At 35.4% G+C, this 27,100-nt stretch overlaps 1 protein-coding gene across 22 annotated transcripts in view; it reads right to left on the reverse strand.

Annotated features, from left to right (window-relative positions):
* Positions 1-27,100, reverse strand: part of LOC132205798 (basement membrane-specific heparan sulfate proteoglycan core protein) — a 72,425-nt gene that overhangs the window by 32,076 nt on the left and 13,249 nt on the right. For 16 of the 22 annotated variants that reach the window (XM_059635098.1, XM_059635088.1, XM_059635093.1 and 13 more), the window contains exons 2-7: positions 15,448-15,832; positions 14,759-14,933; positions 14,442-14,614; positions 14,238-14,348; positions 12,394-12,615; positions 11,983-12,111 (exon numbers count right to left, since the gene is read on the reverse strand). In XM_059635098.1, coding sequence (XP_059491081.1) covers positions 11,983-12,111; positions 12,394-12,615; positions 14,238-14,348; positions 14,442-14,614; positions 14,759-14,933; positions 15,448-15,832 — 1,195 coding nt within the window. Of the gene's footprint in view, positions 1-5,590; positions 5,720-11,982; positions 12,112-12,393; positions 12,616-14,237; positions 14,349-14,441; positions 14,615-14,758; positions 14,934-15,447; positions 15,833-27,100 lie in introns of those variants that run through there. The other 6 variants (XM_059635104.1, XM_059635102.1, XM_059635103.1 and 3 more) reach the window with 4 other exon arrangements.

A 27,100-nucleotide genomic window follows, 5' to 3' on the forward strand; every position in this document is an offset into this window, starting at 1 on the left:
TATAAGCATCATTTTTTCTTTCTGCCTTTTACTGCCGCACCCACGTGATAGCATCGTTTCTCGCCAGCAGCTTCTTCCTTTTTATATTTTTCTTTCCAAGGAAATTATTATTATTACTCACGAGACAGATTAACATAATTTATGAGCGCATGTGTGTGAGGGTTAAAAAGCCAGACGCGATAATCCACAAGAAGTGTACAAATTTGTATAATTGCTGGAAAGTAATTGATTGGCTCGAGGGGCGCTTGTTGGGATTTTGGGCAATAAAGTTCTGCTCGGATGAGGCTAACAAGGGCCTGTGTTCCTTGAGCAAAATGAGCAACTGACGTGGGTTTGGATTCGTTGCTCTAACGAGCACGTCGAGCCGATCGCCATTTGACCCAAAGGCCTCGCTCTGTTTTATCCATCAGACAAACGGCAAAGGATATTAATTATTTATTCAATTTGCATGTCGCCATGATAGACACTTTTATTGATGGCAAATTAAAGGCTGTTAATGCCCCATATTAAAATAAAATATGAAGAGGCCTCTTTTCATTTTGTTTAGGTCCATAATTACAAGGTACTTATTTTAATTAGATTTAATCATATAGTTTTTAAAATAAAATTCGAAACACGTTAGTTCTAATCAAATAATTTTAGATCAGAAACAATTTGAATGCTTTTAATTGTGAACTTCAAATTTTCTTAAATCCAAGTTTAAATTGCTAAAATGCTAATTGTGCTGCGACACGGTACTGGAAAAAAATATTATTTAACTTTTAGAGTGCAGAAGAGAAGAGTTTAGATTTTTACAATCTTGTCAAAAGTAAACAAAAATTGAGTCTTCTGAGTAGAATTTTTGTGTTCATTAATTTAAAATGCCAAAGTAATTAAATTCATACCTTTGTATTTAAATAGAAAATTTATCTTATTTAAATTTTTTTTTAGTAATTTCAACTATTTTTTACTTTTAAGTATTTTCCTTTCGGTTACTATTTCTTATTGTTAGCAATACACATGCTCAGTATTAAATTTTGAAATTCTCTTCTCTATTTCTGAGCGTCATTAATAACTTAATAAATCTCTTTTTGAGAAAATAAATCTTCTGTCAGCTACAAATAACTGTTGAAATTTTAAAACCTAATAGAAACACCAGTCTGTGTGTGTTGGCAAAGATGGAATTCGCTGTAAAAACGTCACACACAAATCTCGTCTCGGAGTTAATTAATGAAAAGTCGCAGAGCTCCGAGCGACTTTTGAGCAGACGAATTCAACCAACAACGGCGCCCTTTCATTCTCGCTTTTTGTGCATTATGATTGCAGCGGACGAGCCCAACAGGCGCGCACTAGACTTTTTAATTCAATTTGGAAACCCAATCTTTACAGCTGATCACATTTTTTATTTGTTTATCTGAGCCGCCCGAGGGCCTCTCTGCATTTCATTTTTCCACTCGACCCTCAATCCTTTCAGGGCTTCCGCATCAAATTTGAGAGATGAGATGAGCGAGCGAGCGCTTGTTTGTTTTCAAGTCTTGCGACCGGGCGGTTCTTATTTGGCTTAATCCAAATCAACAAAACTTTTTGTTTATGTTCACGCATTTAAAAATATGCCTCAATCTGGGAAATTTAGCCCCTAACTTTTTCTCAGAAGGATTTTTAAAGATTTTTATGAATTTATTTTATTTAAAACATAAATAAAATCCTTACCAATCTATTTTTGAGGGTTGTAATATTTCAGACGGTCAAAATTCCTAATTGGGAATCCTAATGGAAATTTTCTTTACGATTTAAGCACATTTAAATATTGACGGCGATATTAACTTCTAAGTTTCCCGAGCGGAAGTCATATTAGTGTTGGGTTTATGGAAATGCTGCCGCACAGGAAACTTTGGAAGTTTATAACTCTGTCAAAAAGGGTCATCTAAAAATCAAATCAAAATCAAAAATAATTTGAATCGTTGCGCAAAAAAACCCATTAGGATAAATATTATTAACATGAGTAAAATTGATAATAAAAAATATTTTTAATAAGTGCGCCACATAATTAGATTATTTTTATTTTAAAATTTCAAGCTGATTTGGAATAATTAAAAAAATTTGCCCTTGAACTTGCTTGAATTAACCCGCACCCGCACCCGCACCACCACTTGTCTCCTTGTGGCGCGGCCGTTAAAACGGTGCACATGCCGCGTCTCTCTTGGAAAATCGAGATTCGTCGTTTATTTTCTTAATAAGTCGTCATTCTCTGTGGGTCCCCATGTGAAACATTTCTCCCGCGAGAGATGTAAACACACAGCACACATAATGCTTCAGCCCTCCCTGCCTCCCTCGGCTGGACCAGCAGGCGCCCCAAAAATGTACGCGCGAATACCAAAATAGAGCGGCCAGACCCTTAACAAGCTAGCGAATTTCTGCAACGCCTTTTAGGTGCGACGAGGAAAAAACTGACCTCGTTTTTTATGTTGCATTCACGACTTAATTTATATTATGAATGAAAATTAAAAATTATAACCTCCGCCATAAAAGGCCAGCTGCATCCTTGGCTGGACGGCCGGATGAATGTACTCTACACCATCAAGTTCCATTCATTGTGTGCTACATTTTACACATTTTTTTTTTCATTCCTCATCATAATATCGTATCATTTACCCCAGCTCTTTCTCTCTTTCAACTTGCTGCTGGTATCTCTTGGTGTGCACAGACACAAATTTTTATTGCCGTCGCCTCGGCGTTTCCACTTTTTTTCTTTAATAATCGGGATAAGGGGACTAGCAGCTAATAATGCGTTTCGTATCCTTGCCTGCACAAAGCATGCAGTGTCGTTGTTTGCCTTTTGATATACATAAACACACCGAAAACGCGTGCACTCGCCAACAACCCACTTCTTTCATGGGTTGGGAAAATTTATCAACGGGGAACAGAGGAAGAGAGAAATTAAACGAACTATGCAGGAAATGAAATTTGCAAGCTTATGCGAACAATGAGATAAAAAAAGCTTGTTTAGGGACAAAATTTATTCGCAAACTTCCCTAACCTTTATTAGCTAGATTCGTTTGATATTGGAGGAATAATTTGTAAAACTATAAGAATTTTAATTATTATATTTTTTTCCAGATTTTATTAATTCAGCTTTTATCAAACTTGCAGAAATTTTCAAAAGTTGGTATAATTCAAACTACTCTTCTCATCAAACGCAGTTTGTAATTTTAATCTGGTGCTTCCCCTCTACAATTTGAAACGTAAGCTATTATCTTCCTTTGTCTCATTTTGCACAAAGGAATCATATTGTGAAAAGTGAAAAGTGACAACCCTTTTCTCCAGACAGGAAATTACTTTCAAATTTAAATAAAGAGCTGTCATTAATTTTGATTTATAATAATATTGTTTTATAAAATAGTTCATTAAAATTAGTCATCTGCATTCAAATAATAATATTTAAAAATATTTTAAAAATTCTCCTAGTTTTTTGTTATTTCACCAATTTATTGCAGAAATATACTTGGACTTTTTGATAAATTTCCCCTTTCATGACAAATTTAGAGTTGCCAAATCATGGTTCAATATATTAATGATAATGTCATGAGAATTATTCAAAAATATTATTCCTTATTAAAATATCAACCTTTCCATTTGTTTATCTTTGTCAACATGGAAGAGAATTTCCTATCTTTAAATTGGCCAACAAAAACATGTCTCTCAACATTTGTCATCTTCAAAATGTGGATTTTCGCCCTTTTTTCGGGTCACTTGAGAATCAGAGTGGGCTGCACTCAAGGGAGAGATAGAAAAACAGTGAGTGCTGTTGATTTGTCAAGAGGCTCGCCGTGATTCATAAAAGAAGTGAGCGAGTGATTCTAAAAATATGTAAAACAAGCGCGGCGTGCGTAATACACTGTTCGCCGGCAGAAGCAGCGTCTGGGGGTGTTCGAATCAAGATAAAAAGAAAAACAAGTGCGCGCGGACCGGTTTGCTTTTAATCATAACCATCAAAACTGCGAAGCCTCCTCCGTTCGATAGACAGAGACGCACAGACGAGCAATAAGTTGTATTCTCCGCCGAGTATATAAAAGTCGATGACCCCGATTTAAAATTTAAATCGGAAAAAATTCCACGTGCCCAATCAAGTGGTGACAGAGCGAATCGTTTTGATCTTGGCTAAAAAAAAGTTCCGAAAATAAAACAGAGAAACAGGTCTGTTGAAGATGAGTCTGGCTGCAGGTGTCTCCGAGCGGCTGTCCTTTCTTGTACTTATTTTTCTGCACACGTGACAATTTGACGCGTAAGTATCTGGCTTGAAAAGTTGTCCTTATGAATTTTGAGTAATTTATGAAATGAGAGAGCGTCATCTGCGAGCGAGTATTGTGTAAGTTGTGGACGCTATAAAACAGGTTGATCTAATCTCTTGTCATAATTTAAATTCACCGTTGGCGACAACTTCCAGTGATCTCGGTTAAGAAAATACAAATGAATTGATGTTTGAATTAAAAGTCAGCTTTACTTCGTTTTTGACAGGAAAAATATTCAGCTTCACACGCATGAACTGCAAAGATAATTAATTTTCAACTGAGGCTGAGAGAAGAAACAATAAACGACTCAAAAACTCGCCGAGAAAAAGCCGACTTGAAATTCAAACATCACAAATGAACCTTTTCAATCGTAGAATTCTACAAAATTTAATTAAAACTTGGCATCTCTGTTATTATCACATAACTTTTCCGCCTTTTCTTTGTTTATGGAAGCCAAATTTGGGCAAATTTGAAAAAAAAACGGGGAAAAATGTATCTACAAATGTACAGAAAGTGATTTGAAGTTTCCAACAATCGCAAAAATTCAAATTGGCGTCTAATGTTGCAAGGAGTTGATTTGATTAGGCCAATAAGGAGTTGCTAATTGCATGTGATCGTTGGAAAATATAAACGTCTCATTTTTTTCTCTGGTGACACCTTTCAGCTTTTGATAAGACTGAAGTGAATAATTGATTATTCGTGTATTCTCCGTCAGTTTTGGCCATATACGTAGCATCTTGTTAGCCAAACTTCAAGTCTCGGCAGTTTCCTCCCCGATAAAAGGGGCAAAATAATCCAATTTCCCGCCATCTTGGCGGAATATAATTCCATTTTGGTAAATATAGGTTCGAGTTGCCTCCATAAAATACAGTGAGCGCTTTGATTTCTCCTAGTGGGAGGGGCCGAAAAATAACATTAAGGTAATTAGGCACTTTTTTATCTGATGTTGCCGATTGATTTTTGTCTCCGCGTGCAGTGTACGTGTGTGTGTCAATGTAAACAACTTTTTGGGGCACATTCATGCCAGCGCAAAACTCGATTCTCATTTGCCAGCACGTATTTTTTTTAATCACAAACACCGCGCTGAATTTGCAGCTTGATTTCACACTGACGAGAATTAATTAATGGGAGAGGAACAGGGGAAAAGGATAAAAAAGTTTCAGCTGGAATCAAAAATTGACACCAAAAACGCGCTGTTTAATTAATCAATTCAAACTCCCTTTTTAAAAAGGAAAACACTAGAATATAATTTAAACCAATTTTCAACCAGGGACAAACTCGCTTAATTTTTTTTTTAATATTTTAATATTTTTGATCAGTACCTTGAGCCTGGGCAAGAGGTGCCAGCAGGAGGAGCAGGGCAGTCCCAACGAGTGGGCCCCGCATGATGGGCCTGGGTCCTTGGTTTGGTGCCCGGCACTCGCACGCTCCCAACGCGCACCACAAGGAGGCAGTCGCGAGACTGAAAAGCCGGAGGAGCGACTCAAATTCAGTGCCGCGCTCTCCCACCACGCACCGGCGGGTGGGGCGGCCCGGGGGCGGCTCCGGGGGTGGAAGGATTCACTGACCTCGAGAAAAGTGTGAATGGATCTTTTTGTTCGTTCGACGCTAATTGTATTGAATTCCTTTCAAATTTTCGGTCTATATTATTTAAATTTTTTGATACGTCTGGAGGTGTTTGTGATTATGCAAAATGGTTTGGCGAATCCGGTTAAATTACAGCACTCGACCTTAATAATATATCACAGACAAAAATTATGCCCTGAGGAATTTTTTTCGTTTAACGACTGCGAAAGGCGAATAAACTTCTTAAAGGCGAACCGTAAATAAATATAAAACCAAAATTTCAAATGTTCGTACCTTTGACCCAGCCGACTACTTTCTTTCTCGGGTCAACGTGTTTTAAACTAAAGGTCAAGTATGCGCGAATTCCTTGCAACGGCAGCCGAGGGCCACACAATAAATTACAATTAAAAATCGAGTCGGTCGCGCCGCCGCGTCTGCATTACTTTAGCTTTTTTGTTTTTGCCAGCTGAAAAGGGCTTGGTGGAAAAAATTTAAATGAGCCGGATAAAATTACTCTGCGGCTGCGAATGTGCGCACTTGAATTGGAAATATACATTCATACTGGCGTCACTTGGTGGCGGCTGCAATAAAAATTTGAAATTGCTCGGCGAGCGCGATAATCCATCTTTGTCTGAACGGAGAATAAAATTGCCCTGACAAACTGGTCAAAATGTATCAGGATAATAAGACACCAGCGGCGGCTGCACAGTAAATTTAATTTTAAATCGTTTCGCACAGCATGGGCCCCGCACTGACGATAACGCAAGACTGAAAATAAACAATAAGTGTTAAGAGTTCTGACTTGGATTTTAATACAGATTTTATTAATAGAATTTCTGAGTGTGAAAAATTAAAAATAAAAAAATTTACTTCTCGGTTTTTTTAAGTCATACCACTTTCAACTCCCTATTGTTAATTTATTTAAAAAAAATTCAAATACTTATCAAAATGTAGACTAATGAAAAATTTATTGGTTCCAATATTCAAAATAATATGGAAATTATGCCAAATCATTTATTTATTTTATTTTGTTAAGACTTGCCGCAATTTCATTTCATCGCTTTATATAGGATTTGCAATGAAAAGAACTTCTCCTTTTATTCCACCTCTTTAAAGACGCCTTCGTCTGAAAGTTCCTTTTACGATTTCAAGCACATCAATCTCATCAATCAGGTGGGATTGGAATAAATTCGAGCACGCGCGACTCGCCTCATAATAATCCGACTTGCCAGAATCGGCTGCTGAATAAATAATTCCAAACAACCTTCATTTATTTTCATGGTTTGATGAAAAGGCTTAAATTTAAATTCAGAAAATATCGTATAGATAAATAAAAATAATGGAGAGAAATAACTGATATATTTTTTTACAGGCATAAATTATTTAATTATTTTTTTTCTTCACGACTTTTTGCATCGAAACTGGCTTGCCAGACGACAAGACTTCCTTTGCCAGGGCAAGTCAGGTCGTGCTGTGTCAAAGGTGTGCCACACCCTGAGTGCAGGCTGGCGAGTGCACGCATAATTTATTGCAAACGAGACGAGAGACGCGATTGCGGCAGACTCGGCACGAATCCTTCTCCGACGTGTGTCTGAATCGCTCGCTTTATTTTGTTTTAATTGGCACTTCTTGTGGTGTGTAATGCCGGTGCGAATGAAGAAGGAATTTGCCTCGGTGCACCGAACAATATACAATAATTACTCGTTCATTATATTCCCAGCAGGGCACGCATCGGAATTTCGCAGCATTAAAATTCTCTATTTTGATAACGTTCGGTGGTTGAAGTGCTGGTCTGTGCGGTATTTAAATTTGCATTTAATGTGTATAATACCAGATTGCAGTAATTGTTTCTTGGTAAAGCAGACGTTTAGCTGATTGCATAATACAACGGGTGTGTGCTTAACAATTAGATCATAAATTATATAGACGCTTTCTTCAAGTTTGAAAAGCTGATTTTAAACATGAGCAATTAAATGTGTGTCTGTTTAACAACGTTTAACAGTATATAAATGAAGTTATTACAAAAGAATAAAAAAAAATCTGTAACAATAACAATAAGGGTTTGATTTGTTGTTGCTTTTTCTTTTCAATAAATTGAATGTTTTTCCGTTATTTTAAATTTTAATAAAATTTATTTTCCTTAGATTTCAAAACATTTTTACAAATACTAAATTTTTTTAATAACATATTACATACAATCAATTTTATAATTAAATATTATCGTATTTATTAAAATAATTACATTATTTTGTATTCTATTTGACCTTTTGACCTGCACTGCAAGAGAGTTAGAGAAAAACAATATTCTTGTCAAAATCTTTTATACTCTGATTTTCCAGACGCCTCAAGCAATTTTAGAACCACCTAACGTCACTCTTAAAATATTGGCTTCCTTACTGAAAAAATTGTATATTGCTCGGTTGCTCTCTTTCAATCTCCATTGAATGGGAAAACGCGACGCTCCCTTTTAAAAACAACCATAAAACGTGCTGGGAAATAAACCACGCTAAAAATAAGCCTATGGCCGATATAGCATTCGAAAACAAGAGACGCAAAATTGCCTACAAAAGCATGCAAATTTAATTAGTCGGTTTGTTTTGATTTCAACTTCCGTCCATGGCTGTAACTGGAAAGCACTCTGACTTTTTGCACCTGAAGTTGCCGCAACCACTCTAGCGGTGGGAGATTGTGATTATATCAGATTAGGGGTTGATTACGGTCGTGATTAAAAGCAGCACCCTGCTGGGCGTCGGATTAATTATCTTGAAATTCGCTCGGGCGAAATTTTGCACCATAAATAAATTTCGCACTTTGTCCGCCTCCTTCGAAATTAATAAATCAAACACACTTTTTGCCCATGGGCCAATTACTGTAATCATCGGCCTAATCGCCACGTTGGAAATTAATCGACCAGAATAGTTTGTAAAACCTGTTTTGAAAATATATGCATGATAATCGACCGACTTCCACATTTTATAAACGAGCGCACGTCTGCAGGAATAAAATAATAATAACTGGTTATTCAATTGAATAATTAGCAATTATGATCGGCGAGGAAGATTTTTTTCTCTCATTCCGAGAAGAGTTTCTTTCAAAGCTTTCTGATAGTTGTGAAAAGCAGCACGTGCGCCGGCCGTCAGAGTTATTCTCGAGGAGCGCAAATTACTCATTGCGAAAGAGCGGGTCGGAAAGTTGAAAAAACAAAACGTTCAGTCATAGAGGATGTGCATTTCAAACAAAAGAATGGAAATTATGCGTGTCCAGCCTCACGCTCTGCCATCGCAGATCTGAATATTTCATGACACGCAATCGCGGGGATGAAAAAATCAGCGATTTATCTCTCAAAACACAAAACTGTGCGTCATTGAAGCATTTCACCGCATTTTTTTAAAAACAAAATTAGAGTTTAAGTTGCTAATTGCTATTGTGTGCAGATACATTTCTGTGTTTCTGTTTTGTTATTTTCGTTGGAGCTACAAAATTTCTGAAAATAAAATTTTACATAATATTTAATCTACAGTTTATTTATGAGGTTCCTAAATTAAATTTTGTTTTTACGATTTGCAATTATAACTTTAAACTCAGTTTAAAATCACTGGTATTTTTTTCACTCATATTCAGAATTTGACGTTAAATTTCTAATAAAAAATTCGGTTTTCTGTGAATTTCCGCAGGATTTCGTATTTAATTTCTACGTGGAGCTTTCCCGAAAGTAAGGGAGAATTTGTGGAGGGCACGCAGTTAAGTCTTCAACTTTATAGGTGAAGTGGCCCTCCGGTTTGTGTGCGAAAAGATTTACCCGCAGAGTCCTTCACGCGCAACTTCGCTCTATTTGTTGCGAGCAAGAATAAGATGAAAGAATAAATACTAAAACAAATACGGGCGAGGAATGGATGCCTTCGAAAAAATTCATTCTACAGGAAAAATGGCATGCAGAGCTGAATAAGTTCCTTGCATCAAACTTATGACAAATAATTAATGAATAATTTAATTTCTCAATACGTAATATTTATTTCATGTCAAAAAAAAAAATTAAATTTTTACTAAAGTTTTTTCTCACTTTTATAAATTTTATATTTATTTTATAATGTGGAATCATAATTCATGTATGTTATTTATTGATTGTTTCAAATATTTAAATTGGTTCAAATATTTTTTTATTGAATGAAGGAATTGAAAATTGATTTGGATTTTATTTTTGAATTATTTCAATTTCTAAAATTTTCCTGAATAAAAATCGTATTACGTGCAGTGACGTCAGCAATAAATCTGAACAACAATCGGTCACGCATCAAAAATAAAATTGAAGTCATCGGGAATAATAAACGCTCGCATAACTCATGAATGGATGCACTTTGTTGCGCCAACCAGAGTCGTAAAAATAGAAATACGGTGGTCTTCTCTCTCACACACAACCAGGCACGAATTTCAATGAGAGGACGAGAAGAAAATATTAATTCAATCTCGGCAGGATCCTTTTGGCAGGGGCACCTGCATTCTCACTTCACACTGACGCGCCGAGAAACTGCACAAAAGGCGAGCATTGAAACGCGGCGCAACCAGAGCGCAATTCATTCTAGTCCAGAATCAAGCTCGCCTGAAAGCGCGTTCGATTTCATCGGCTTTTTTCCGACCGGCCTTTGAAGCAGAAACCCAGCAAATAATTTCATTTGCCCGCACAAAGGACACTTCATTAAAAAAACCTCCCGTTTGGAAATTGCACGAGTCATGAAAGAATATCGCAAAAATAACAAACTTACAGGTGTAGTATATGAAAAAAACTAAAATGAAAGGAAATATGATATATTTTATGAATTTCATGACTGTTTATTTAGTATGTTCTGTCTTTGTATTTTTAATGTATGTATTTTCTCTTTCTCTCTCTTGCTACCAATTTAATTTATAATATTGAATTTATGGATGATGTATTTGGGCGGAGAATGCCCGGTGATACATTATTAAACATGATTGCAACTATTTAAATTACTATTCAATGCTCATTAAGTTAATTTAGAGCTTATTTTCACGAAAAAAAAAATCATTTTGGCCATATTTTTTTGCGTGTTTATGCAGGTTTGTTTCTTTTCACGCTGAACTCGTAGAAACAAACGCCATCTTTGCTGTTTTATATTGACGGCTTTATTTATTCAGCCTGCTTAAGCCAATTCAACATTATTCACAAGTAATTTGTCGGAACTTTAGTGAAGTCCACCTTTGACCCGCTCGGCGGAATTGGACCAATCAAGTGGTGCGAGGAATCCAGCCCAATTTCGTGCGAGTCAAATAAAAAAAGGCTAATTTGAGCGTCCATAAAAGTCACCACTGCGGTACGAATTTTATTGTTATTTTTTTACAACCGCATGATTTCACCGCACCCAATTTGCATTTTATTTATTAACACCACGCGGCCACCAATTTGCACTTTGCTGAATTTTTCCTCGTCTTTTGCATTTCGCGTTGAAATTAGTTTGTCTGGTTTTGCGTGTGGTCCGCGTCGCACTGCTGATTAATTATTGCCGTCGCGCTCCTTGATTAGCATATTTCACAATATTTGGACTGGCACGGCCAGGGGTACGACAGATTTTGTTCGCTCCGTAGATTGAAATTTATGTTCCCATACAATTGGGAAGCTGCACTCGCAAAATAACCATTAAACTAACAGTCTACAATTGATTTTAATTCTTATGCATAAATTAATATAAAAATCTACATCGTACTTTAAACTTGCTTTAACGAATTCAATCTTTTTATTGGGATAATTTATTTTTATGTCTAAAAATATTTAGTTTAATTGTAATAAAAAAAACACACGACTGCAAAAGACTTCCCTGGGCTTTTTCCACTCTCCTTTTTTTAGATTTTCTTTTATTTTGTCTATTTTGAGACTCTCGATTTAAAATATCAGGACTATTTTGAGTTACTATAAATAAATTTTAACATTATATTCGCAGATAATAAGTGTAAATTTCATTATATATTCTTACTTTGATTAAATTAACTTAGCGTTTATTTCTTATCTGAAATTCAGGTTGCTATTTTCCAATTTAAATAGCAGAAGTTTTATTTTAATTTTAAATAAATTAATAATTTAAGACATTAAAACTTGAGCAATGAAATTCCCCTTCCAAAATAATTTTCTGGTACTCACCGGGAAATGAAATCTCCTGACAGCCCGCTTCGTCGGACTGGTCGTCGCAATCAACTATACCATCGCACTTGCGTTTAATGTCCATGCACCTGTTGGTGTCGCACTGGAACTCCAATGTGCCACACACGGCTGAAAATAATTTAAATTAAAAATTAAAACAAGCCTGTTGCTAGATGAAATGTTGAATACACTGAACATCAAACGAATGTTTTTTTTACTAATTAATTACAAACTTGTTGAGAAATTAGATTTAAAAAGACACGATAAAATAATTCCTAATGCACATAATTTCAAACTGGTGGCATTATTAAAATCACTTCAAATTTTAATCTTTTAAATTAAATGCTGCTCTTATTTGTACATAAAAATGTTTAAAAAATTTAAAATAAAAATCATCTGTATTTTTCGCACTTGCTGGTGTCGTGCTTGTGTCGGGCTTGTCGGGGCAGTTTTTCGGGTCTTCGTCGGTGTCTCCAGGGCAGTCGGGGTTTCCATCGCACAGCTGGGCGCTGCAGATGTATAAAGTACCTCCAGGGCACCTGACAGCGTCGTCGGCCCTGCAGCCGTCGCGCGGCGGCGGCACCGGCACGGGCACTGACGCGAAGATCGTGGTGCGCGTTTCGGGAACGATTTCTGGCGACATGATTTTTTTTGATGTCAAGAGAAAACGTTGTAGCAAATTTCGACTTCCGTCACCCGTTAAAAACTCCCTCAACTCACAAATAGAACAATTGCATTTACAGAAGAGGAAATTTTCGAAATTTTACAATAAAAAAAGAGCAAAAAGCAAATGGGAAAAATATTTACAGATGAGGACTGGTTTTAGTGAAGCGCTGAGAAGCTTCTTTTCAGGATTTTCTTACATTTTAGATCCAAACTAAATGGTTACAATTGATGAATATTATACTTATTATTGCTATTATTGGGGGATATTCACTAAGTAAGTTAGCTTATGGGAATTGCAGGTACTAGCTTAGCAGGTGAATTTGAATATCCTCCATTAATATCAGAGTAACAAATATTTTCGTTCATATAACAACAGAATTTTGTGAAAGTAATCATTTTAAAGGTTAAGAGTCCAAATTGTTATAGAATCTTATTTTTTTCTAGATTTTATTGCAAAGAAGGAGAAGCACAGAATAATTTGCTAAAATAGAGAAGAATATAGCAGTTAGTTCCCAAATCTCTCCTGAGTAAATTTTGTGCTCCATTATAATATCGCACTCAATAAAAACTAAATAATATAATTTTTCAATACTTTTTCTGCCTTTTTTCAGAACTTAACTTTCCGTAGAAAATCTTGCTTGAAATAAAAATGAGAGGTGATCATTTCAAATTTTATGTGAACAAAATCTTTAACTCTTACTATTATTTTTTACTGCTTTTGATTGTAAGTTAAGTAAGGAAGGTCTGGTTCACTTGAATACAAAACTGCAAGGTATAAAAAATTTCTGTGTTCATATAACGCACAGAAGCATTTTTACTTCACATTCCTCCAAGAAAATAGGGACAAGAATTTTTCATTTTTCATTCCTCTCCTTATAAATCTTATTTATATTCTAAGAAAAAGAGTATTAAATCAAAAAAGCCGCGAGTTAGTGCGAGACCTTTCATGGATCGAGTCCCTCTAGCTTGATAATTATTAAGGTTTGCAAGTAACAATTTTGGTTATTGAATGAAGGCAGGAAATCGATCAAAATCGATCTTATAATTGGCCAACAAGCTGTTAAGGCGCGTTTATAATTTGTAGCTACAGGCTAGCTATAAACTAGCAGAAAGCACGCCAGCCGATTATTACACGCTTCTACTTTGTAAATAATCAGCGACTCTCCTAAAGAGAAGCGATGGTATCTGACTCGAATTGGCGCAAAAATACACACAGATATTTATATGTACATTGTGAAATCCACCACCAAACAACATTAACACAAAGTAAGTTTCACACTGTTAGAGACTATTTGCTAGAGCAGAAATATATAAATGTAACAATGAAATTTTATACAACAGCGAAAATTGCGCACCAAGGTTTAAGCATTGAATAATTATTGACAGCAGCAGTAGAAAAAATAGTGATGTATATTTTTATGTACAGAAAATTTTGCCTGATAAAAATTGCAGGCTGATTGGATTAGATTTTAAAAATCTGCAATTTTTATCTGACAATCCAGCACCATTTATGAACACACATTTTTTTTAATATTAAAAAAAGTGAACTACTAAAAAGCAATAACTGTGCAATTCACAATGACACTTACCTGCTGTCGAGCACCCACTTTCATCGCTGCCGTCTAGGCAGTCGTTTTTGCCGTCACATCTGACATAATTGTCGGGACACTCACCATTATCACACATATTCTGACATTCACCTACGCGAAAATAAAAAGAAATAAAGAAATAAAAGTTCTAGAAACTGAACTGAAAATCGTAAAAATCTAAAAAAAGAGGAAAAGAATGCAAACCTTGAATGTACTTGAAGGAAAAGTTGCTGTCGTAGAAAGCAGTGTTTCCACCAATTTTGCCAGTGTTTTTAATGTGGTTGATCAACTTCTGCTTGAGTGACAGAGTGCTGTGGAACTTGGTGCTTCCCACGTCGAATCGAACCAAAATTCTGAATGTATCCGACTGGTATTTCCTGAGGAACAGAAATCGTTCAGTAAATAGAGTTAGAAATATAAATATTTTAATATTTCAAATTGTTATACTTCATCATAAAATAAATATATATAAACTGAAAATTCAACAAAAAAAAGTTTTTTATTTTAATAAGCCAACTTACTCAAATGAAAGGATGTTGACCATGAACCGGCCTCCCTGACTTCCGTGCGTCTTCTCGTACATATTTTTCACATCAGAGGAGATGCCACTAGCCAATGATTTGAACGCATCCGAATTTCTGTTGGCCAAGTTCGGGTTGTAAATCTCTTCCATCAATACTGCCACCCGGTAAAAGTCTGCAAAAAGAAAGTTTAATGAAATAAAATTTTAGAGTCATCAATGCGCAAATTTTAAAAGTTAGTTTCCGAGACATCTTTCGGAGGGCGCCTGAAACCGCACGGGTATGCAACCGGCGTGACTTGAGCGCCGTGCCGGCTGCCCAACTAACAACGCCCAACGATATTAAAAATTGCGCGAGAATTTACCCCTTCTTTCAAACTTAAATTATATCTAGTCTTAGAATTTAATTTTGAACCAAAAAGATAAAAATAAGAATTCTTTATTATTAATTTATTTAGTTTAAAAATTTAGATACAAGCAATTTTCTTTTTCATTTTTCAATTTGAATACTTCTCATTTCGCATAAAAAATTTTTATTTCTAATACTGTTAATTAAATAAATTAAAATATACTTAAAATTCCAAGAGTTTTTATAATAGTTAACTTATTCCGAAATTTTCAATTTTTTTCCAGTTTCATTTTTCATTTTTGTTATTTAATATTAAAATTAGGATCAATTTAAAAACTCACATGGCTTTCCATCACTATGTACCGGTGACGTCCTCGTCGTCTCATTCTCGCCCGAGAAGTTGTCGATGAATCCATCGGTCGCATCGACGCCAGACGACGCGTCGTCGTCATCGTCGATCGGCGCCGTTTGTCTCCGACGGTGCTTTTTCTTCTTCTTGAGCTGTCTCGGCGCCGCTCTTCGCACCCGGTCGTGATTTTCAAGGTCCGAAGACGGCTCGTCTTCCTCGTTTCCGGCGCCGAACCAGCCGAGCACCATGGACCGGAGGCTGCCTAGAGGACCCCGTTCGCTTCGGATCACGTTTTCCTCCTCCAGCAATCCGTCCAGAGGCTCTTCCGGCGACTCGAGAGCGCCGTCGTCAAACACCAGGTCACCATTGGGCTCACTCTGTGAACAAAATATAGGAAAATAAGTTAAAATCAATTTACTAATAATAAATTGAATATAATAAAATTCTGATAGTGAAGAAAATTGAACTTTGTGAAATATTTACTTATTATGTTCCAATATAGAGTATTAAAGTTTAGACTCAGAGATTTATCCAATTTAATTTCCCCAAAAGGAAAGATTCACTTTTGAGATCATCCAACACGTCATAAGCCATTTATTTCCGCCGCTGTATATAACATTCGCCCTGACTTTTGAGCAAGACGAAGGAAAACGACTAGCTGGACGATGAATGGAAAGAATGGAGTGTGGGTTTGGTGAATCTGACGGTTATTGTGGCCTGTGTGGGATTTCGATCTCCAGAATGAAATCATTTTCTTTTTTTTTCGTGACCATAACTTCTATATTTTTATTTCCAAGGAACGAAAGTCTATCTCTCGAATAATTTTTTGGTGCGTCTTTTCCTTTAATTTCGCTCATGCAAATGGAGCCTTTTGTGGACGGTAAAAAAATTATGTAAAAGCTGGCAGTCGCTAATGAAGACAAAAAAGACGAGTCATGAGTCACGTCGTCGGATAGCGAAACGGCGACGGGACTGTAAGAGGTATAAGTAAGGCCTTTAAGTGGATGCAGCATCAGGTATGTACATATAAGTAAGCGTAATTATTTTCTTGTTCAAGGATGGGCTGTTTAATCATATGAAATGTGGTCCTTTCAGGCTATGACGGCGGATCTCTTTTTGCTTTCGAGATCTACCCGATAGCGCGAAATTCATTTTTAAATTCCAGAAGCTAATTAACTTGTTAATACATCAGTCGAGCGCAAACTTAAAATATTCGTGCCAAATAATTGCAAGATTTTGCCTATTGCAATAAAAATGGAGATTTTCTATGAGAAAGTATTCTATTATACGAGGGTGACCTCATTTATCGAATGCAAATTTGCGCACCGGCTATGAGGCAAGAGTAAGTGCGGAGCTAAATTTATCCCCCAAGTCGCAACCAATCTGTCAAAGCTTGAAAGCTAAAACAGTCCAGACGTGTAACTCACACGAAAATGCAATTTAAAATTCATGTGGCGAAATTCCAGTGTAAAGTTTTAGTGAATAATTGATGCTCTTTGAAATAATATTGCTAGGAGGAGGAAGGTTTTGTCTTACAATTAATTAATTAATATTTAGAACAAATTCTACATTTTTTATCTACATTTAATTCATTAAAAAACTAAGATAGCTAGTTTGAAATATTAGCTGCATTAATTATTATTTAAGTTCAGTTCGATAAAAATATTTTTATTTTAAATTTTCCTTCTTATTAATTCTTCATAAATTACTACTTTTCTTAAGAAAGGGAAACTTAAGCTTGAGCAATGTTTCAGTAAAAATGAGGTCGCGTACATACTCGTACGTAACTGAATCAGCATCCAGGAATAAAGACCCTTGAGGAAAGAAAAGTCGGCGGCATAAACTGAAAATAATTATTGTTTGAGAGGCGTCGGCAGAGCGAACGCGAAGCATTTGTGAAAAAAATTGAGCATGACCGCCGAGCGTTTATTCCATTCATTGCGGAAAGTAAAGAGCTTAAATTTCCAGAAGCACAGCGAGCACATAAACAAACTATACTTAAACGGCGAAGTGCACGCCGCGGATGAATATAAATCGCGTATGCCGATTCCGAGAAAGAAGAGAGAGAGGCACGGAGCTTATTTTAATTTATATTGCAGCGCCATCCTTGTGAATAATGCAGGTATGGAGAGGAGACACAAGGAGGGCTAGGTTGTGCACAGGCACGTTCTCAGAGCTTTAAATTAGGAATTATTTATGAATGCATTGTCTCCATCTTATTTATAAAAACATAATTCATCTCGCTGACTCATCGATTTTGGTCAAAGTTTAATTTTTCGGATTCAAAATTTCAAATATTTAAAAGTTTACTAAAATAATTTTTAATTACTCTCTAAAATTGGAAAATGAATAATTTAGGGAGTAAAATAAGTCTCTTTATATTTCAATATCTAGATTTTTCACTACCACTTATTAAACTATATGATTTAGAGAAACTATCACTGGTTTTTTTTTCGGGTCAGGCCAAAACAAAAAAAGTCTTATCGGCCCTGCCCTTTGTAGAGATTACAGAGGGCAAGCGCAAATTCTTTTGAATATATTTTGTACTATAAAATTATTATCATTTAAAAATTGCAACACCATTTTACTAAATATAGACGATTTAATTTACTTTCCTTTTGGTTTTTACTCATTCAATCTTGAAAATTGTCTAGGACCTCTAATTCCGCTCCGGTTCGCTCCATGTAATTAATAACAATTAATTATAATCAGTGATGCCTGAATAATCCTGGAAATTACACATAAAACGGTCTCGCAGCGAGAATTCCGCCTACGGGCGAGATTTCATTAAAGACCACCCAACTCAATATCTGCGCCGCTCCAGCTAGAGTGGGCTGAGCCGATTCAAAAGATTACTTCAGGAATTTATACCTTTTTTCCATTTTCAGGAAATGCATTTCTTCTGCAAAATTACGCATTGCTGTTAGTATTGCAGATCTCATTGTGCTGAATAAGACTTTGATTAAATTTCCGGATGCATTTCTGGCCATTGTTGCTGCAGAGAGGGCATTATTGTGCTGATATATGTGTACATTGTCGCCCGGCCGAGTGTCGGCTTCTGCCGCGGGAAATTGCTTTTTCTCTTGTATATTCATTCATTCAGTTCTTTTATTGCGTCGTGTAGTGGCAGCCACCCACAATGCACAATTTTACCTCCAACAAAGCGGCCACGGGATTGAGAAGAGGCGAAGATGCATGCGGCAACTTGGGGGCTTCATTGTTCGGTGGTGCGGAGCATCTTAAGAAAAAAAACTCAGGAAGAACTAAGAAAACAAAACCTCATATAATTCTTTTTAAAATATTAAAATTATGATACATGTTGTATAATTATTTCGAACACATATTTAAATATTTTAACTTTTGCAGTATTTAATTTATTGAAAAAATTTTATTTTGTTTATTTAAAATGGAAGCGTTTTTAATTTAAATAGAATAATAAAATTAGGGATTGCAAAATTTAGTGAAGCAAACTTATGTTGCGAATAATGCTATTTTTACTCCAGATTACAAAATCATGGATCAACTGATTTGAAAATATCGGAAGAGTTATATTTGACAGGATTTCCACTTTATTTACTTTATTATTATTTGAATTTTAAAATGGTTACGGTCCATAAATTGTAATTTTCTGTTGAATCATAAATCATAAATTTCGGTTCCAACAGAATTGAGGTTAAAATTAATTAAAATCAATCAAATTTTTGTGTTAAATATTTATTATCCTTGCTTATTGTTAGTTTCAGAATTCCAGAAAATATTGCTGGTGTTCTCTTTTTTTATATATGTTTTAAATGTTTTTCGTAGTTCAAGATTTTAAGTTAAGATACTTGAAGTCTATGAAAATTCACTCCAGGCCGCTCCAGGCAAAGTATTTATCCTATACGAATATAAAAATATCTTGCCGAAACCTAATAATAATTTGCAAACTTTGATTTCTGGAGAAGTATAATTCTCTCAACAGCTGCCAGTTGAAAGGCTTTTTGTTAAAATAATATTTCCATGCAAATACACCACCCCCTGCAAATATAAGTGCACGCGAATATCCCTTTTCCGTCGAGCCGCCGGCTTTCAGCAGGAAAAATAAACACAGATCAAGTTTCTGCTCCAGAGGAGGTCAATACAGAGACGAGTCCCTCCGAGAAAGAAGAGATCCCGTTTTCTCGCCAGCGGGCCATTTATTAATAACGAAAAGAGCAATTTTTCTTTAATTAAGATGAATCTGTGCAAATTAATAACGCTTAACCTTCCTTCTCCTCTGCGTGAAAAAAAAATATAGAAAAATGTATGAATTCTTTTTTGTTGAATTTTTCGAACAGAAAAAGTCTCAAGGCTGACCATAATTCAGCACTGGTTTTCTCTGTTTATTATGCAAATCAGAGATTTCGTGTGTATTTTTTTACTTCTTCTGACAATTGGTGCCAAAAGAAGTTAGACTTGACGTGATTTGCGGGCAATTTTTCACAGCTTTGGCACCAAACGTGTGATTTCGCGGCTGTCTTGTGAGAGGAAACGCGAGATGAAAGAAAAGTCCGCCCTCGCTCTCGGTTGGCAGACAAAACCAAAGCGGCGAGAAACATAGAAAGAGCCAGACTGATTGTTATCAACAACGTGTGAGCAATTCGGAATGATATTGTATGAATTATTCAGGTGGAAATGGTCTTTTATTTAATCCTCCGCGGGCAAATGTAGCGCCAAATTGTGGAATTATATAGATTATCGGCTCGTTACCAAGGTTTCTTGGCTTTCGTTACCGAAGTTTTGATCTGCAAATCTCGACCACAGGATAATAAATCAGTCAAGTTGGTTTACATTTGAAATTATTATTGTTTGAGGGTGTAGCTAACTTTTAAATTATTTATTATACATGAAATTTAGAGGCTAACAAATAATTCAAATTTTTTATTTTAAAGATTCTGTTCAAATTTTTGGTTATTATTGAGCTTGAAAGAAATGGAAAATTTGTGAATGAAATTTAAATCTCGCAATCAAAAAAATTTCCAACTCAAAAGTTTTGGAATCTTGAGGGAAGTTTTTATCTCTATCTTGTGAATTTTTTATCACGTCTTTTTTTACCAAATTAATTGAAAACAAAATGCATAATTATGTCTGTAAAAAAATAATCCCTTATTCATTAAGATTGACTCAGATCCTTAATTTATTTTCATTTGACGTGACGAAAAGTTGCACTTTTACAGCTCTAGCAAGTCTGACACATGATTCACTGCACATATTTTTTTATGCTTTTTACTGCCAAGATCTCAAAGACAATAGTCGAGAAACAATGGTGTGCCACAGGCGGTGACGCAATGGGGAAAAGTGCTCCCAGTTGGGTTGAATAAGAATCTCTTATCGGACATTTCACAGCAAACATTACGCCGGAGAGAGTCTAGCTCTACAGCATGCAATATACCATTGAATTTCTGACAGGTTCAAGTTCAATTCAAGCAGACTGTTAATGAAAATAAAGTGAACAAATGTATGCGAGAAAATTCTGTAAAAATAAAAATTATAATAAAGTAACAACTATAGATTGCATTGATTCAAGAATACCATTTTCGTAATAAAGCATCTGCTTTTTTATTTTGATTAAATTATAAATTTTAACAGGCGTTTCATATTTCCTTTCCATTTTCATTTATTTTTAAAATAGAGTAATTTTGTGCTGTTATAATCTAAAAACATCCTCCAGCAAAGTATTTAATTTTTTTATAGTCGAAAGAAACGAGAGGAATTATGTATTTTTCTGGAACACATTGGCCCGAGGACGGTCATAAAAGGGGTGCTGCTGCATGAATCTGTACCGAGCGCGGCACCAGAGGGAAGAGGCAGGAAAGAGGTAGGGTCTCTTGTTGGCGTGTGTTTGCCCAAGCAATGCAGGTGCTTCCACACACCGGCAGAATTGCCATAGCCATGCTCCTCGCGCCTCCTAGACCTTTCTTATCTGTGTGTGCTCCTGACAACGCCTGATAACGTGATAACAATAAATAATAGAGAAAGAGAGAGAGAGAGAGTGAGACAGAGATCTGCACCACGTTCGGATGAGTCTGCCACATTAATTTCAATTAATAGCAATTACGAAGCAGGAAAATGGGACAGAAAATTAATTTATGAACCCTGCATTAATTAACTAATTAGGGAAACTAATTGTTTTTCTGCATATTTTTGTTTCAAAATTAATTGAGGAAAAGTGATGACATTAATTTTTCCTCTGAGTGCTTCATTTCATCATAATTTGTAATCATTTTTTTTCAATTTACATTTTTATATTATGAAAATGAAAGCGTTTTCCTTTCATTAGTTACATGATTGGTCGATTACATAATAAACAAATATTGATAAGGAAAAAAGTGGAAAAATGAAAATAATTTCTTCCTTTTTATGGCAAAAAGTTAATTTTCAGCACTTGCAAAATTGAATTAAATTTTAAATATAAGAGTGCTCAAATTTTGTATGGAAATGAGAAAAAATTTATGTTCCAATGGATGGGTCGGTCACCTTTAAATCAAACAAATATGTGCCAATTTCGAAACTGAAAGGCGGCCCTTGATGCTTGTTTATGCAGCGTCCGCGGCTTCCAACTTCAACTCGAGCCGCGAGAGAGTTAAACCGGGCACATTATGTAATTCATGAGACGCTGCAGCGATTTTTATACTTTCATCTCGGAATATTCTCCGATTCTATTTCAGACTTTATTCTCACGCCTTTATGCAAAAGTCATAACGCAAAAAGCTCCGGGTGATAATTGGCCGGCGCACCTAGAGGGCATGAATGAAACAAAACCCGGCATAAATTAAATTTTTAAATAAATGAAGAAGTGTAAGAAATTAGCATCGGGGCGGCAAATTGGACGTGGGCGCTGAATGGAAATGATCCCTGTCGGCTTGCATGCGTATATATTTTTCTGAATAATTCACACACAATTCAGAGGCCAGAACGTGACGTCACCGCACGAAAATACGAGATGCAAAAGGGCGTGAAATTTGCCTCGCCACGCGCATAAATCACCGAGTCTTTCTTTCGCTAAAAAGATTTGGGCTGACGAGATTTTTTGTCTTTTCTGGTATAAATCATTTGATGTATCTGAACTTCTAACAGTGACGAAAAATTGTGCAAACAATACCAAATGGGTGTCCTGAAGAAGCGCGTGCGATGCCAAATTTATTGCCCCGTTGAAAAGCGTCAGCGGAAGAAATGATGACAAGCTACATTTCTACGAGCTTCTGAAAGATTTGACTGGGTTTTTTCCCACAAAACTGATATATTACTAATTTTATTTACAAATATTGGTTTAAAAAAAAGGTCGCCCCTTTTATTTTTTTCTTTGGTGGTCTCTGACAGTGAGATTTTTTAGCGACGGATATGCACATTATAGTTTCACCAGATTCCATCAGGAAATTTTAGGAGCATTAATTTTCTTTCGAATTTTTAATTGAAGATATTATATTAATTCCATGTTGGAAATTCCCAATCGTTTTAATTTACACTCCCCATTACCACTGAACAAATTAATTTTTTGAGAACTTTATAAGTATTAAATGTGTCTATATTTACTCTAAAATTCAATTGAAAATCAATCTAATTGAAATAAATTAAATTTTTGATAAAATAGAAAATATATTTAAATATTAAATAAATTTCAATATAAAAAATTGAACAAATCCATGATAGAATTATAAAAAAAAGTACAAATAAATAAAAATTAATATAATAAAATTACAAACTATTACTTTTCAGGCAGCTAATAAACAATTTTGAAATTACCAGGCTTATTTTTTAATTTCTTCTATATCTAAATGTTAGAGAACATTTTTTTTTATTAAAACATGTTTTTTTTATTATTGTGTGCTGTAATTTTTATACGATTGATGGAAAAATGAAATTTATTCTAGAATTTCAATAATTGGATTTTCTTTGCTTTTCTATTTTATATAATTTATTTATTCCGGTGAATCATCAAATGATCCGCTCCATCTAAGTCAGGCATGAGCACTCTTCAGCAACGCGATTTTTTCACATTTATCTTTACAGCCAATTAAATGCAATGGCCATGTTTCACTTTTTCTTTGCCCTCTACTCTAAAAGAGCACATTATTTTTTGTCTTTGCACGTGGATCGCATCTCTTCTTTCTCTTTTTTTCGGTCAGCGTGTCTCGCATGGATGTAGGAAAAGAGTTACATAATTCGAGCATGTATTTGCATTCTGTGACATAATAAGGAGCAGTGCCATTGTGTTCACATGTGCACATAATTAAATTAGCACTGATTCGAAAATAAACATTACGCGCGCGCGTTTCCTCCCGACGACCAAATGCTTCGACCAAACCGCCACCACATCTATGGCATTTTTTTTTTTCATTTTAATTACAAACCAACAAAATAATTGCAAGAAACAACTATGCGTAATTCACCACAACAATGTCCTTTTCGGTCATTGACCCCACACTAATAAAAAATTCTGAGACTTAATTATTTAATATTTTTCAAGAGTTGCCGAATTTTAAGCACACTTCACTTTCAAAAAGCTTCTTATGCACTTATACTATTGTACTTATTAGTTAAAGACCTGTAGAATTACACACAAAATTTGTTGCAGGGTTTCGCAAGTCAAGTGGTCTCGCAGCAAGAATTTTTTTAAGTGGCGCCTCATTAGCGAACTTCTCATTCATAAATTTCATCGCGGCACGTCTCGTCGGCCACTTTGAAAATTATCAGCTTGCCGAGTTATTTTTCCCCGATTCTCATTGGCCGGTTATTACTTGGGCAAACACGTGCTGGAACCAGAGAGAGAAAAAGCTCGGAATATTATTACACACACACAAGTTGGTGAGTGTGCGTGAAAATTCGTAAGTCAACAAACACTCCCAGTCCCTCTCGTATTTTATGTACAGATGAGTGCATTCATATATAATTTTCGTCGGCTTCTCCAGAGGAAACAGATGAATATCCAGAGGAATATTTTCGTTAGGATGAAGTGGCTACCAATACGATATTGAATTTCCGACTCGGGAGAGCTGAAGAGAAGATTTTTCTCTGTTTCGGCGGCGGAGGAAATTTTGGTGTTTGTTTTGTAACTTTTTATTCACTTTTGTCGAAATACTGCTCCTCTGCAGGCAGGATGGTTTTGTAGAATCAGTCAAAGCCGCTCTCTCGACCTTTTGACCCACACGCCAACAAAACAACAGGTATATTTTGAGTTTTTCGGTGTTGATTTCGTCCACGGGTTATTTTAAGTGTATGCAAAAGAGTTGCTGTTGAACAATGAAAAATAAAATAAAGTTTTATTCTATTCCTTTCTTTATCTAGTTTCATTTAAAGTCTTAGAACATAATTAAATATAATATTTAAAAAAAATTAAAGTTTCTAAAATTTGCATTTTTTTATTATTTTTAATAAATGAATAAATTTCATCTCAAAATTCTGGGCAGGATTCCTTACATTTTATTGAAAGACACTTCCTTCAGTCAAGTGACAGGTTCGATTGTCACTCGCAAACTGATCAAAATAACAAAATAAGCGCGTCATTACGCAATGCAACCGCATTCAGCAAAAAACTTGGAGGTTCCCATCGGCAGTGGTAGCCTGAAAGTGAAGAAGACGCGTGTAATGGATAGTGTTTTAGCCGGCAAAACCTGTTATTAATTTGCTCTCACGGCCTCTCTTCCACAGACGGAAAATAGTGAACAAAAGTATAAAGGTAATAAATTACTGAAAGTGCACTTCTTTTCGTCTCGCCGATTTGCTCGTCCGATATTGAAATTTACTCCTTCGAGCCAATTTGCTCCCAATAATAAACTGCATTAAACTGAAATCAAGCTGCATTCCTCACGACGAACTTGATTTTGAATTTAAATTGCAAAAAGTCGAAATAAAATGACCAGTGTGGAAAAAGAGAATCTCTATTGTCTAAAAAGGTGCGTACGAAATTTATGTTTTCTCTTTCTTTTGGCGTGCGCTTTATCATCCTTGTCGTTTCGCGAAAAAGAACAAGCTAATTTATCTCCGGTGCGAGATGAGAAATGTCCGGCTAGAGTGGAGAGGCCACGGAGCTTCGCCGCGTGAGACCCGAACAGTGTGTTTGCCACATGTCCTAAAATCTTATTTGAATCCAACTCCAATGCTCCGGAGACCGAGTCACTCTCTCGAGCTTTGTTGCATCTCACTTAGAAACTGGGCAGAGCACGCGTTTTTTGCTCGCCCCAGCTGGTGGAGGACGTGCTAATGAAAATTTGATGAGCACTTAAGACGAAATTCTAGAATCAACAATGAGAAATTGCTTTTCGCCTACTACTTAGTTAAAAATAAGCTTATCCTCCTAGAAAATATTTGATTTTTTTTTTATTAAAACGCTTGAAAATTTGTTTTCATAGCTAAATTTTATTCTGATTCTCAAGTTTGAAATTATTTGTTTGATTTAGAAATTCACTTAGAATTCTCGCAAAGTCTGTTATATTTTTTATTCCAGAATTTTTTTAAATGTTTTTATTAAAAAAAATACCAGAAATTTCAAAATGCCATGGTAAATTCAGATATTAATATTTTGCTTGTAAGTTTTCGAAAGCAGTTTGTGTGCAATCATACTTTGAGCAAGTAGCAAAATAAGGAGCTTGTATTGTTTGCTGCATCTGCATGGTACAAGAGAGGAAAGCTTGAGAGCATCCGGCCAGGCTGCAGTTGATTTCAGATCGGCGTGATTTATTGTCATTTATTTATTATGTGCGCCGATCTCACTAGCCGAGAACAATAAGTGCTCATTATTAGCTGGGGGGCTTTCTTTCAGCTGGCGTTTTATAATCAAGCGCGGTATTATGTTCCTCAACATTGTGGCAAAAGAAGAAAAATGCCAAGCAGCGACAAGAAGATGAATATAGAGGTTGTGCAGTGTGGTGTGACGCAAGACAAAATTTGGGTCACTTGCAGTCATAAACTACAAAAGGATAGTAAAATTTTATAAATTAATTTTGAGAAATTTCATTATTTTACCATCTCATGTGACATTTGAAATTTTGAGAAGGGAAAGATTGCAAGCCATTTTAAACTGATACAAATTGTTTGAAAAGTAACCAAAATTTGATCTCTCCAAAATAAACATATTAAAAATAGTACCAGCAACTAATTTACTTTAATTTAAATGGCTTCCTAGGCAATGATTTGTATTCATGAAATTAAAAGCAGACAAAATTTGGGCCGAAATTTAAATTGAGGTAACAAAAGAACTTTCTACAAAAAGGGTTGAAACTTTAAACAGGGGCTCATAGAATTTTCAAATAATTTTTTCGAGAAAAAATATTTGATAATTTCATCTTTCATCCCTTGAAAGTGCAAATTGTATCTTTTAATCGCAATTTTAAGTTCAGTGAGGAAATTTTGTTTTTTGCACTTTTCAATAATAAAATTAAATAGGAGAGGCCCTTAAATTTTAAAAATGTTAACGATTTGATTTTTTTTTTTTTGCAAAATAATATATAATTATTTAAATATATTCTTGAAAAAATCAGCTCTCAGGAACTCAACGAATTGATTGAAAAAAAACAATAAATTTTTCAGCTTGATTGAGTTGCATCAAAACCACAAAATCAATCAGCTGTGTGAGTTTCTGCATGTATAAGCCGTCTGTTCCTTTTCGGCCACAGAGTCCTCCGAAAAGC

Source organism: Neocloeon triangulifer, unplaced genomic scaffold (genome assembly GCF_031216515.1).
Source record: "Neocloeon triangulifer isolate White Clay Creek 2 clone unplaced genomic scaffold, ASM3121651v1 ptg000003l, whole genome shotgun sequence".
Classification (NCBI taxonomy): domain Eukaryota; kingdom Metazoa; phylum Arthropoda; class Insecta; order Ephemeroptera; family Baetidae; genus Neocloeon; species Neocloeon triangulifer.